The sequence below is a fragment of the Patella vulgata genome, chromosome 4, assembly GCF_932274485.2.
Source record: "Patella vulgata chromosome 4, xgPatVulg1.2, whole genome shotgun sequence".
In the NCBI taxonomy this organism is placed as follows: Eukaryota; Metazoa; Mollusca; class Gastropoda; family Patellidae; genus Patella; species Patella vulgata.
Genome location: NC_065882.2, coordinates 23,157,106 through 23,172,113, shown reverse-complemented (window position 1 = coordinate 23,172,113; position 15,008 = coordinate 23,157,106). Strand labels below are relative to the sequence as shown.

General features: G+C 37.0%; 1 protein-coding gene across 1 annotated transcript in view; it reads left to right on the top strand.

The window, feature by feature from the left end:
- Positions 1-15,008, top strand: part of LOC126817550 (transient receptor potential cation channel subfamily A member 1) — a 36,720-nt gene that overhangs the window by 18,898 nt on the left and 2,814 nt on the right. The window contains exons 13-24 of the mRNA XM_050544612.2: positions 429-595; positions 1,816-1,900; positions 4,913-4,972; positions 5,655-5,747; positions 9,147-9,217; positions 9,800-9,971; positions 10,495-10,754; positions 11,132-11,261; positions 12,225-12,419; positions 13,637-13,705; positions 13,956-14,066; positions 14,586-14,695. Coding sequence (XP_050400569.2) covers positions 429-595; positions 1,816-1,900; positions 4,913-4,972; positions 5,655-5,747; positions 9,147-9,217; positions 9,800-9,971; positions 10,495-10,754; positions 11,132-11,261; positions 12,225-12,419; positions 13,637-13,705; positions 13,956-14,066; positions 14,586-14,695 — 1,523 coding nt within the window. The remainder of the gene's footprint in view (positions 1-428; positions 596-1,815; positions 1,901-4,912; positions 4,973-5,654; positions 5,748-9,146; positions 9,218-9,799; positions 9,972-10,494; positions 10,755-11,131; positions 11,262-12,224; positions 12,420-13,636; positions 13,706-13,955; positions 14,067-14,585; positions 14,696-15,008) is intronic.

Genomic DNA, 15,008 nt, shown 5'->3' with positions numbered 1-15,008 from the left:
AATTTGAATACTTGTTTTTAGCACGTCAACTTTCGTACTTTCGTATTTTGCCTTTTAGTCTGGAATATTGAGTGGTAACTTTGAACTTCATTCTTATTCCTATGGAATATAGGACCATGGATCATGGTTTATAACGCCTGGTAATTAGTGGTCTAAATGAAATACGTTGTCACTGCATATTACGTATCCTCAAATACGGGGTTCAAATCGGACGTTCAGCTTCATTTACTCTGATTTACTTTGGGTGTAACTCAAGGGCAATTGCAAATCGGGAGTCAATATTTCATTTCGTTTGTTTTGTTTTGTGATTTTCTATTCAATTTACAATGTAGTGTAAAAAATCAGAAATAATAAAAGAAACGAAATTGTATAATCCAATGTTAATTCGATTTTATGAACATAAGTCATCTTCATTTTGATTTTGTTAGGATACACCTTTACACCTTGCTGCTAAAGCTGGTCATACTAATGCTGTTCTTCTGCTGATGACATTAGGAGCCGCTTTTAACGTAAATATAGAAGACAAATCATTCATAGATTATGTCACTGAAGCAAAACTAACTGACGTAGCCTTGGGTGTCATAGGACACGACAGGTAAGTTGATAGATCTAGTCGTTAAGTTCGTTCTTTGATTCTACCCCCCACCAATACACACACACATGAAATACATAGGCAACCGTCGACTTTATGTCTGAGAACCCTACAAATTATGTCTGTAAGCCAGCTTTTAATTAAACATGCATTATGCAAGAGCTAAATCTGATTATTGCAAGTCTTAATTTAGGCTTCAGATGTTATAGAAATTATAAATTAGATCTTTATTTAAACAACAAGACCAAAATCAACTCTGTAGACCCACGGATGGCTTGGCTACAGCTCGGATTTAAATAGGATTTCACTAATTGATTAAATCAGATAAGGGGTAACCTGAAGAAAATACGTCAGTTAGATCGAGGCTAAATGATAGAGTGTACTTAGAGAGGCCGCTGTAAAGCGTTTCCGTATGCCATTGAAAACTTTACTTGATAATCGAGATATGTAGGTGGAGTTAACGACTGTCAATCAAACGATCGACGAAGGTGAAGACACATTTCGCTACCATTTCTAGGCAAATATTACAACGATGATAACTATGTTCAGAATAAAGTAATTTGACTGAATTTTTCAATATATTCTTCTTTCATCATCTACTTTTGAACTGTTATAGCAAGAATGGCCAACTCTCTATAAAAATCTCCCATAATGTATCTTTAACTGAATAAATGATTATTAGAATCTCTTGGATTTTATCTGTATATCACTGAACTCAAGCTTAGACTTAAAGATCGATAGTCGTTCGAGTGGGACGGAAAATCATCAAGCTGTTGGAATTCACTGAATAGGAGGTTTAAACGCCAATATGGGGGTAAGATTTTCCTCATAGCACACTGTAGAGCGCGTGCCCGTCGCCGTGGTGCAGTAAAGTAGGAGTTAACCCCCATTTCATTTTATTTCATAACTTTACTTTAAAATCATGTGAATACGTTCTCGATATGATTTAGTTTCTGAAACTTTGGATTCTTGGACATAACGTAGACCCCGAAATATTGGAATCATTAATTTTATCCGCTGTCGCAGATGCTTGTTGCCTAAACAACCCTGTCTGTGTCTCAAACATAATTGATCAGTACCGTGTATTTACCAGTGATTAAAAGGAGAACGTGTATATTTTATATTTATCAGTGATTAAAGGAGGTGTGTATATATTTATCAGTGTTTAAAGGAGGTGTGTGTATATTTATCAGTGATTAAAGGGGGCACATGTATATTTTCAGATGGCAGGAGGTATTAGAATGTTGTTCTGAACAATATGGTTGTCCAATGTTAGGTTTTGTGCAGCATTTACCAGAAGTCTGTATGGTAAGATTTAATCTCATAGATTAATATTAAAGATGCATTATGTAAAGCTAAATCTGCCAATTGCATGCCCTTTTCTGACTTAAAATAAATGCTATATACATTATTATTTAAACATTTATTATCATGTCAATCGCATAATCAACCACCTCCCACCCCCGTGCTTAGCTACAGAATTTTTTATCCTTTATCCACAGATGGTGGGATGGGCATTTAAAGCGCAAGATACTGATATAGACATATGTGATATCACAATTAATCCTTTGCATCAATGTAATTGAATCACAATGTGATTGTATTAATTCATAATAAAAATTGCCGTCAAACGGGGTGTTGGGTTTTTCTCATTAAATAGCTCAGTGTGTGTATATACGTGAAAAAGACGATAGAGATATTTATTTCCTAAAACTTTTCAAGTCCGCGAGGGATCGGGCGGGGTGCAAAGATACATTGTCTCAGGATCCCCCCCCCCCTGCAAAAAATTCCTGGATTCCGCCTCTGCTAGACTATTGGGTGGCTAATATATTAGGTGGATTAGACAGTGTCTGCCATCCTCCATATTAAAATGGAAAAATTGAGAATTTGTTTAATATCGTAGGAGCGATACTTGACAATCGTGGCTATCTTGTGAAAACAACAAACACCCATAACTTCGCTCAGTATAAAGAGTAATTTGACGTAAATTTTCAATATAACTTTACAATGTTTTATTTTTTATGCGCCCACATTTTCATGTGGACGTATAATGTCGTCGCCCCTGTCCGTCCGTCCGTCCACAAATTGTTTGTGGACACTCTACAGGTCACAATTCTTATCCAATTTTGACGAAACTAGAAATATAGGTTTATCTCTAAAAGATCCCTGTTCCTTTCCGTATTGGCATGTATCGGATCGAAACTTCATGAATTATGGCCCCTGATTGTAAGAAAAATCACGTTTTTAGCTTGTGGACACTCTCGAGGTCACAATTTCTATCTGATTTACATGAAACTTGAAATGTATGTTTATAGCCCAAAGATCTTGGTTCCTTTCGATATTCGTGCATAGCGTACCAAAACTTCCTGGATTGTGGCCCCTGATTGTACGAAAAATCGCGGTTTTAGCTTGTGGTCCCTCTAGAGGTCACAATTTTTATTCGATTCAAAAGACAGTTCTGATACCTATCACCGTTACGCCATAACGATGATTGAGTTCGAATTTCGTGAAAATCGGGCTGAAACTGACGGACAAAATGGCCGCTCCTTGTACGCAAATAGTGTTAAAGTATGAATTATCAAGGTTGTGGACCCGCTGGAGGTCACAATTGGAGGGCTGAAAAGCCAAATGATCCAAATACCGACTTTATCGTTTTGAGTAAATGAAGTTTAAAGTTTTAACTGTAAACTTCGTTTACTCAAAGCTAAACTATAAGACTGATGTTTTTTAAATCATAGGAAGGTTGATAGTATATAATAAAGTGTACTTTTGAAACAGATTTTTGATTTCATTCATTTAACGGTCATTTGACATCCACTTGGATCACTTTGACGTGATCAGGTTTTAATACATATGTTTTTATCCAATCAAGATCTATACAAATTAGTGTAGTAGGAAGTGAATCAGGTTGTCGAAATGGATTATTATTATATCATCTTTATATATGTCCGATTTGGTTTTTGATAGGTGCAAGACGGAGTATCAGACACTGTGAATGATCCAAGTAGACATGGATTAATCTTCCAGAAAGTCATAATACAATTTCGGTTTTAAAAATTATTTAAATCAGTAAAATGTTACTTTAAGTATTAACAAATTACATTTGACACGATAAAATATATTTCGGGGGGATACACACACGGGGACTAATTTAATTTACTTGACATTGTGACTTGGGTCACTTGGCTTTTAAGCCCTCCAATTTTTATCCGATTAAGATGAAATTTGAAATGTATGTTTATATCCCAAAGATCTTGGTTCTATTCGATATTCGCGCATATCGAACCACAACTTCCTGGATTGTGGCTCCTGACTGTACGAAAAATCGGGGTTTTAGCTTATGATCCCTCTAGAGGTCACATTTTTCCCGATTTAAAACACCCTTCAAATATATCACCGTTACACCAATATGATGATTGAGTTCGAATTACGTGAAAATCGGACCGAAATTGCTGGACAAAATGGCCGCTCCTTGTACGCAAATAGTGTTAAAGTATGTAATTTCAATTCTGTGGAACCTCTACAGGTCACAGATTCGATTTTGATGAAACTTAAATATTATGTTTATATCCCAAAGATCTTGCTTACTTTAGATAATTGCGCATATCGGACCGTAACTTCCTGGATTATGGCTCCTGATTATATGAAAAATCACGATTTTAGATTGTTGTCCCTCTAGATGTCACAATTTTTATCTAATTTTAAAAAACGTTGAAATATATCACCGTTACACCTTAATGACGGTTCGTGAAAATCGGACCAAAACTGCCTGGCGAAATGGCCGCTCCTTGTACGCAAATAGTGTAAAAGTTGAGGACCCTCAAGAAGTCACAATTTTTATCAGATTTTGATGAAACTTAAAATATATGTTTATGCCCCAAGGATCTCGGGTCCGTTCGTTATTCGCACATATCAGACCATAATTTCCTGGATTATGGCCTCTGATTGTACGAAACGAAAAATCGCGTTTTTAACTTGTGGACCCTCTAGAGGTCACAATTTTCATCCGATTTTAACAAAAAAATCGTTAATATATCGGCCTTAGACCATAATGATGGTTGAGTTCGAATTTAAATATCTGAACGAAACTGTCCGACAAAATGGCCGCTTCGTGTACGCAAATAGTGTAAAAGTGTGTAATACCAAGGTTGTGGCCCATCTAGAGGTCACAATTTCTATCCGATTTTGATGAAACTTAAAACATATGTTTATATGGTCCCTGATTATACGAAAAATTGCTTCTTTTTTAGCTTGTTCTTTGTCTATATCTTGCAAAAGTGTGGGCGTATCTTTCATGGCAACCGCTTGTCTTTATTACAGGCAGTTTTGGACAGGTGTCAAACATATTCAGAACATGATGGGAAAAGCAAAGAATTATTTGTAAGTGAATGGTTTTAATTGTCTAATGTTCATCTCAAACAACCCCTAACTTAGATTATCATGGTTTCATCTCTTTCAGATTCAGGTCCGCGGTTATTGTTTGATTCGGTCTAATGAAAGTTAAACTGTGTTTTCGTTTCCCTGTCTCATTTCAATATTGCTTATATTTACACTACCGTGCAGTCTGCTTCACTAGACCTCCAAACGGAACTAATTTTTTAATTAGTGCGGGTCCACAGTAAACCAAAAAAGGCAACAAATTAATAATGTGCTGGTATATTCTGCACTTGTGATAGTATATGCATCATTCTAAGTTTCGCTGGGGCTTTCCCATAGCTAACATGCTGTTTCAAGACTGCCAGTCTGTCTGAAACACCATAACTTTGATGCAAATTAAGTTTACATGCGAATATCTTGAAATAGGTCGATGATGGGCGATTTTTGCTTAGGCTAAACAGAGACGAATAATTTTGATTTGTTGATGATGATTTGGAACACATAACTCCGATTATAACTGAGCGAGAGTGATGAAACTTGATGTATAATATCATTATTACACCAATACCTTCAATAATGGGCATGTTCTGCTCAGGTTAAGCATAGTGATGTGCTATTTGGCTGTTCGATGCTTTCTAAATCGATAATGTGCTAGAATGTTATGAGTATCATCCTTTAATTTCAGATTGAGTACAATTTTAAATATTTGAGATGTGAAATGACCTATGCGTCTGACCAAACAAAAAATGTAGATTACAGACCTCTTAAACCGTTAAATGTATGTATTTTGTGTGTGTTTGGTTCTCTTAAATGAGTTAATTTGTTCAGCGTATGAAATTTAAATTTTTTACAAAACTTGTTCTCTGTTGTCAATTTCTTAACATTTGTATAATGCTGCCCAGAACTGCTCAGAAGACTCGTATGTCAAGTTTCTGCAGACAATATAAAGAAAGGATTGGTATTTTATGACATGTCAGGGTGCGGATAGTGAATAATAATTATCTGCCAAGTTGTTTAATTCTGAAAGAGGAGAGTAGGCGGAAACGCTACTGTTCGGTTCACTTATTATGAATTGCACGACACCTGTATTACAGATCGAGGACTGTAAAGTAGAAGCTTGTTACTGCTTGATGACTTGTGTTCCTGTTTATGTGCTGTTTTGTCTTCTTTCCTGTATACTTATATAATTGATTATTAACTATAGTCCGATCCTTAATATAAATCCGTCGGCTTTTCGGGTAGAAATCGTGGAACAAGCTTTTTTTTGTAGGTTTTGATGTTTGGTGACAGAAAAACGATGTTGACATATATTCCAACTTATATTTTGTTTTCAACTTATTTATAATGTTATCGACATATCAATTGTGATTTGGCACTGTATTAGTATTTACAGGGGTCAGGGCTATATTTCAGATTTTTTTCCATCACTCCATGGAGATATTTCCAAGATGGCTGCCATTTTTGGTGGGAAAATGAGACGATGTGAAGATTTTAATTAAGTAGTAGTGTTTGGTGTCAATGTATATGTTTTTGGGGTCGCAGATTCCATTTCTGGCATTTGTAACCTTGCAAAATGATCATATGTTCATATACTTAGCATATTTCCAAGATGGCAGTCATTTTTGGTGGTGGTGGGGAGTTGGGGCGATGTGCAGATTTTGATTAAGTAGTGGTGTTTGGTGTCAATATATATATATATATATGTTTACGAGGGCGCAGATTCCATTTCTGACATTTACAACCATGTAAAATGATCTCATTTTCACATATTTAGCATATTTCCAACATTGCTGCCACTTGTGGAGGGAAAATCGGACGATGTGTTGATTTTGAATAAGTAGTCGTCTCTGGTGTCAATATATATGTTTTCGGGCGCAGATTCGGTTTCAGCCATATACAGCTGTGTAAAATGATCGCATGTTCACCAATTTAACATATTTCCAAGATGTCGGAACGTTTTTTTAAACATATTATAATCATTTATTTACTTATCGGTGTTAATTACAGGTTTCTGAGTCCAATTCGAATATGTAGGCTATTAGCTTGTAGCAAATTCCTCACAGCCGGCACCGGGTCGTACCCATTTGGTATACTATCCAACGATGAACATTCCTCATCCGAGATGACCACGGAGATGATATCGATTTTCCTGGGAAGGAAAAGCCTATTCTCCTGGCATGAAGGCAAAGAGAGCGTAACGGCAGAGTGTGGACACGTGCCCATCATGCTCCTGCGACGACCACACCAAGCGCTTACTACGACTAGCGCGCTCCAGTCAAGATCTTACTAAGCTCATGACCAGGCTCTGGCTACGCGCACCGTGTTCCCACCATGCTCTCGTGGTTAGCCGTCAGGCAGGGATACGTTCTCACGACACTCCCGTGACTTGCCTACCAGGCGTAAGCCGCTCTCTCGCCACAAAAATATGGCCTATGGTCACCCCACCTCCATTCACTTTCAAACCAGAGAACAGCCAAAAGTCAAGAAATTAAGAACATTTGTTAGTTTTCTTGGTGTTTCCTCATTGGATGCTAGACTGGAGCTGTTGGACAAGGGCACAAGGATCAGTACCTTCCCTATAACTGGCCAAGCTGCGTGTGGAAGGAGTCGTTCCGAGGAATGTTGTTGCGTTGGAAAAACAAACTGGTTATATAGTTTATTTTTTGAACGCAACAGCATTCCTCTAATGCCCCTGTCAGACCGGGTTGGCGTCCTTACTGCGCTGCTGCGACCGTACGGCGACATGGAAATGCACAAAATCGCCGGCAAACGTGAACACAGTGCGAGAAAATGGCCCCCAAAATTATAAACTTGAACAAAAGGGTGTTCTCACAGCTTTCCGGGTCAGATCGCAGAACCTTGGCTTTTGATTTGAACATGCTCAAAACAAACGCCGTGACTCAGCGATCATTGGCGACCATGGAGACCACAGCACGATATCTGGCGTTTCCACAGCGCTTAGTACGATCTTGACGCGCTCTGAGACCATTTTCCGTCGCAGTAAGGACGCCACCCCGGTCTGACGGGAGTATAAACGACTCCTTCCACACGCAGCTTGGGTCACTGGATAATATAATCTATGCCAAGAAGGTTTCTTATAGCAAGTATTCCTATTTCATTTGCAGTCCTTGTTTTTTATTTCTTTGTATACCTCTTTATATTTAATATTAAACATTTATTTATTTACTTCCTTTTCAAAAGTTGTAAGTCTCGCATTTTTAACCATCGTTAATTTTGTATCTATAACTGACAGACGACATAAACTGAAAGTCTCGATTGCGCCACCAAGTCTTAAAATCAGACTGGAGTCCAATTACTACAACGCGATCCACCAAGTAAATGTGCTATTTTCCTGGAACATCGATAATAGCTCAGTGGACAACTTGGATGAGGAATTCTCATAGTTTTATAATATACCGAATGGGTAAACACGATACTGGCTTCCAGGAACATGCTACAAGCTTATATAAAATTATACATAGCAGAATTGGATTCAGAAACCGTTTCAGTAACGTGTTTAGAAAACGTCCAGCAACAAACGGCGGCCATCTTCGAAATGTGCTGAATGGGTGAACATACCACCATTTCACGCAGTTGTAAAGTGCAGAAATCGAATCTACGTCCCCCGAAAACATATTTTGACACAAAACACGACTACTTAATCAAAATCAGCACATCGTCCCATTTTCCCGCCACAAATTGCAGCCATATTAGAGATATGCTAAATGTGTGAACATGTGATCATTTTACACAGTTGTAACGGGCAGAAATGGAATCTGCGCCCCGAAAACATATATATTGACACCAAAGACGACTACTTAATCAATACGACTACTTAATCAAACTCAGCACATCGTCCAATTTTCCCGCCAAAAATGGCCGCCACCTTGGAAATGTGCAAAATAGGTGAACATGTGATCATTTTACACAGTTGTAACCGGTAGAAATAGAATCTGTGCCCCTCAGAAAAAATGTCAACATTGTTTTGTTTTTTTTCTCATCAAACATCAAACCCTTCAAAATAAAGCTTATTCCACGATTTCTACCCGAAAAGCCGACGGATGGGAATTATGTTACAAACCCAATCAGGCTATTAATTGTTATGTGCAGTACGGTCCTACTGTACTTGATGTTAAAACGTTATCTACTTAAGATAATATTTCTGGTTGTTTTTCAGACTATGGTGCAACATGGGAGAGTTGAGTGCCTCTCACATCCAGTCGTAGTCAACTATCTCAAGATGAAATGGTATGGAGTATATATTAATAGATATTTGTAATAAGATGCTACTATTTTGGGGCGAAGGGGTGGGAATCCATTGTGTCAAGTCGTATTCATTGCCATGTGGCAAAATGCTGGTTTTAAATTCATTTTCCGTTTTTCATGATTTTAGATTTATATTTTTATGGTTTACTCGGCATAGATTTACTTACCACCGTAACAAATTTTGTCGTTGTGTTGTGTTCTTGGGACTAAAAACGCTGCTGTTCCAATCACGCCAAGACATTTTTATAAACCCATCAAATCCTCGTGCATCAAACAGCCGACTTCAGCCTTCAGAACAACACTCCCTTTTAAATTTGATCTTACGCAATGTAGAAAATCGGAAACACAACGACAAAAAGAAACTACAAAATAGATGCCATGTGCGTGATCATTTAATATCAAAACAAGAACGCAATCAGTGGATTAGTTATTTTGAGAAACTACACGTAGGTTGTTATAATGGAATGTCTTTCTATTGTTACGTCAACGATTTTGTGTTTATGACAGCAACAGAGTATCCATTTTTATGTATTTGTCCTAATATATTATGTGTTATATTTACAGGAATAACTATGGAATGTGGTTTTATACTTTATATCTCTTGGTTTATGCTACATACCTGGCACTGCTTACTGCTTTTGTCGTCCAGAGTGATTCACTGAAACATCATGATAAAACCAATATTACTAATACAACTATGGAAATGTTACATGGCAATAAACTAGATGGTTATGAGGTACAGTTGATTATTTCAGACGCAGACTATATACTCTTGAGTAGAGCTATCTTCCCTTGTAGCGAGATTCGTAAGGGAGAACGGACGTGAACATGTGAAGTGTCTCGGGCTTCGAAACCTGGTCTCGGCCGAAATGAGGAAAGTGTGATGAAATTCAAAACCATGTTCATATGGGCGTGGACGTAAAGTAACCGTTGACAGTTTTTATAATCTGACGAAGATGGCGAAACTCCCTTGTCCTGGCAAATATATCCCTTACATTTTAAACATAATATACTGAATATAGCCTACAAATAATCGCATGTTAGTGTTAAAGTAAAGTAGGTGAAGGTGTCAACCCTATTCGATTCATGCACGCTATGGTAGTACAGTTAGGCATATTATAAGACAAAACCCTAGGTATATATTGACTATATTCTTCTCGGAATTAGAAAAAGTACATTGTCAAAGAGATATCTATCCCGCTTTTTTTTGGATAACTAAGAAGAGAATTTTATTTTTTGTATTCGTTATTCTATTTCAGAGACATCCAAAGTTTATGGCGTATAATGTGGTGATATCTGTGTACTGTGTTTTAAACATCATAAAAGAATTGTTTCAGATGATTACTCAGAAAAGGAAATACTTTGAAGACCCACAAAACTTCCTTGAGTGGACATTATACCTGTTAACACTCTTCTTCCTGGCCCCATTTCTACTTGGATATTCATTCCATTGGCAATGGGAGATAGGTACTCTAGCAGTCTTCACTGCTTGGTTTAATTGTCTTGTATTCCTTCAAAGGTTTGTTATTATATTGTTATTCAGTGTATAACTTTCAAAACTAATGGACCCGGTAGGGATGCTTTGCTGTATTAATCGCGCGAGTCATCTGCGTTTTATATCTGTGGTTTCAATTTCGCTGGAGTAGTAACGCGAATACCGTAAAAGTTTCGGCTCGCGATTGACGAATTGTGTATGGAAGTGGATTTGTACCGACAGGACTAAAGCATGAGATAAATTTGCCAGGACAGCGGCGCTACGTCCTACCCATAAGTTTTTACACCTGTTGAGCCTGCTTTCTTTGTGTTGTTGTTTGGGGTTTTTTTAGCGGGGGGGGGGGTAATTTCAGTTTTAATATACTGACATCTTTATAAATGACTTGTTTTTACTTTTACTAGATTTGACTTCTTTGGTATTTATGTGGTTATGTTCCTGGAAATTCTGAAAACATTGGTTCAAGTTATTTGCGTATTCTCCATCCTCATCATTGCATTTGGTCTCTCCTTCTATATTCTGCTTTCAAAGGAAGTAAGTAAAGTGGGACAATGTTTTGGATTTTATAGGTATAAGTTGATAAAAAGAGTTTTAAATATGTATTTTATTTTATAGGACATAAATTGATAAAAAAAAAGATAGTTTAAATATACAAATTAAAGGGACAATAACACTCTTGCTGGCTTGACAGCTCCAGAAAATAAAAAATAGCCTTATTCTAAGTAGTAGATGTGTTTGTGTCCTACCTGTTGTGTAAATTATCCATTAAATCCTATTTTACTTGTCCAAAGGGTTTAAAAATATTTTTAAATCCAAGTCACATTTGAAAAGCTTTACGTCAGGTTTTTCAAATCATTTAGTTGAATTTTTTCAAGTTTTTAAATTAGGTGTGTTAAGATGAAATTTGTGTCATCAATTAATTGGAATATTGTAAAATGGTACAATTTGTTGATCAGAATAAAGATTGGGACATATTATTCAGTTACAACAACTGAACAAGAGTGGTATTGAGCCTTTAAATTCCATGATAATGTAAACCCTTTTCGTACCTTCCTGAAACGAAATTTCCAATGCAAACTTATTATTTGACAAAGGGCCTATTATTTGATTACTGCAACACAAAGGCAAAAACGTTATCGGTCATTTATATTGCGAAATTATTTTGGCAAACATTTTCCAATCCCAATTTAATAGTCTCTTTGAATACTAACAGCTGCATATATGTGTTCTGTAGACATTTACATTTACTCATAACCTTAATCTCTATCTTTATTCTGATTAAGACAAAATTTACGTTTTGGGGAAATGGGGGAGGGGGGGGGGGTCTTAAACCACTTGCCACTATCCGTGAGAGCATGGTGAAGATAGGTTTTAACTTGTGGTCGATGCACGCAGCTAACATTTGATTAGCTTTGTCTAATTATCTATGTTGTACTTTTCATTGACTGTAATAAAAGAGACCAATGAATGACCTTGTTTTTATTTGGGTTTTTATAGCAATCGATGGCTTATTCTACACCAGGCTTATCATTGTTTAGAACTGTCATGATGATGTTTGAACTGGATTACATGGAATCATTTAATTCACCTTTCACAGACAGTTTGGGCTCAACTCTTCATTATGGTAGCCTGACATTCTTCATGTTGGCACTGTTTGTTCTATTAATGCCAATCCTGTTGATGAATTTGCTGGTAAGTATTTTCAGAAATGTATCCCTTTAGTCTGGAGGCTCAGTGCGCGGGGGTGTCCATAAAATGGGCACAAAACTTGTCTATAATATTTTTTTGCGTGGAATACGATGCCGAGTGGTAATCAGTCCGCCGTTGTGGCCCTTTCGAGATATTAGGGGTCAAAGGTCAAATGGGGTCATTTACACTGAAAATGAATACGCAGCCATTCTTGCATTATAAAAACATGCTGAAAATGATCGAAACTAATCACTCTTTCAATAAAAATGTGAACTTGCTAAATTGACCTTTGTTCTTTGTGACCCCGGAGGTGAAATTATCAAATTTTCCGTTTTTGCACTAGGAAGATTTAACACAATACACATCAGCGTAAAATATAAAATCTACAGAGAAACCTGTTCTAATTAATAAAAGGAACATTTGAAATTTATCTTTAGGGTGTCTAAGTCCTGCACGTACGGTACTAACACCCCCCTAAAGATAAATTTCAAATGTTCCTATTATTAATTAGAACTCTTTAGTTTTTATATTTCACGCTGCGTTAAATGATCCTTGTGAAAAAACTGAAAATTCGACCTTTTGACCGCCAGGGTCACAAAGGTGAATTATTACATTTTTATTGAAAGAGTGATTGGTTTCGATCATTTTCGGTGTAAATGACCTCATTCAAACTTTGACCCCGAATATCTCGAAAACGCCCAAATGGCGGACTGATTACGCAAACTTTTACTCTCGTAAAAAAGTAGGGTCTGATTTTGTGCCCATTTGATGGAGGACACCCCCCCCCACCCACTTCTCGCACTGGGGATCCGGTCTACTTATTTTGAGAAATCTGATATATATATTTAGAATTTGGAAGCGATAAAAGGGACGACGGCAGCACGGGGGTAGCAAGTGTGCCTGTTTTTTAACCTGAATATGACTCACGGTGATTACGCTTTTATCACAATAAGAGAAAGGATTCATTTTAGGTATCTCTAGCTTTAAAATTGCCCCATGAACTCCTACAAAATTCGAATATGTACCAGCTTGAATGTTTACGACGACCGAGACCCCCAGCTGGTGTGCTTTCTTGTTTGACCGATCTCGTCACTAACCCAACTGCCCCCCCCCCCCCACCTCCACACACCCATACACGCGCACATTATTTCAGGTGCTGGGCGAAAGTATAATTTGAATTAACTCTAAAATTTATATACATGTACCTTAATACTTTACAGATCGGTTTGGCGGTTGGCGATATAGAAGCTGTTCAAAGAAATGCACGCTTGAAGAGACTGGCTATGCAGGTAAATTTCCATTCAAACCCTCCAGTATCATAAAAAAAACATGCTTCCTTTTGGCTGGCATGACAAGCCATGGGGTATTTCTAAAAGTAAGATTTGAAAAAGAATCTCCGAGAAACATGCATCCCCTGAAAATCCACATGTATCTCAGTCCAGTAGATGTTAGTGCCTTTGAGAGATAAGTGAGGGTATTGTTGTTTGTGTTGTTTTGTGAATAAGGCTATAATATGACTCTATTTGTTTTGTTTCAAAGGTTGATATGCACAGTGATCTTGAAAGGAAGATGCCACAAAGATTGTTTGAACTGATTGATAAAACAAGTTACCGGATTTATCCTAATAAATGTAAAAGCCTACTAATTAATGTAAGTCCATTCATTGTACAACATGATATTATGCCTATAACCTCCTTGACAATTTTTATCCGATTTAAAAAACCGTTTCAGTATATTACCGTTACACCCTAGTGATGGTTGAGTTCGAATTTCGTGGAAATCGGACCAAAACTGTCGGACAATAATGGCCGCCCCTTGTACGCAAATAATGTAAATATATGATATATCAAGGTTGTGAACCCTGTAAGAGACCACAGTTTTGACGCGATTTTTATGAAACTTTAAATTCTTGTTTATATCTCAAAGATCTTTGTTCGTTTCGATAATCCGAACGTAACTTCCTGGATTATGGCCCCTGAGTGTTCGAAAAATTGCATTTTTAGCTTATGGAAAAATCACGATTTGAGCTTGTGGACTCTCTAGATGTCAAAATCTTTATCCGATTTTAATGAAACTTAAAATATATCTTTATATATTTAAATAGGTGTTCAAGTCCATTACGATTATAGTGTTTTTGGTTATAGTATATTATTGTTTTATTTCCTGTAGTTATGGTCTAAAGTAACCTGGTCAGGTGATAACGAGGGTAATGCATGCATGGATCCATTCTCAAAACAGAATACCTATATATATCAGGAACTCTTCAAACAAAAACAAAGGTAACCAATTTGATATTTTTATTGACGATAGGGGGTTACTATTTACGCGTAGGGGAAACAATTAATTAAATTCCATATCCAATTAAAAACATATATTTCAGTATGATCATGCGAGCTTAACGTCCGTGTACAGTTAAAGCGATATCGCAGATTCATTATGATCTTGGTTGTCCAGCTACCATTGACGGGAAAGTGATGAAACCGATGTTCTGTTTCAGATTTTGCGCCTAGGCCATTGGCGTCTTGACTAGAAAGTCAAACCGAGGTCCCGTGTACACATTGGCGTGTACGCAAAAGATCCATTGCAGTTCGA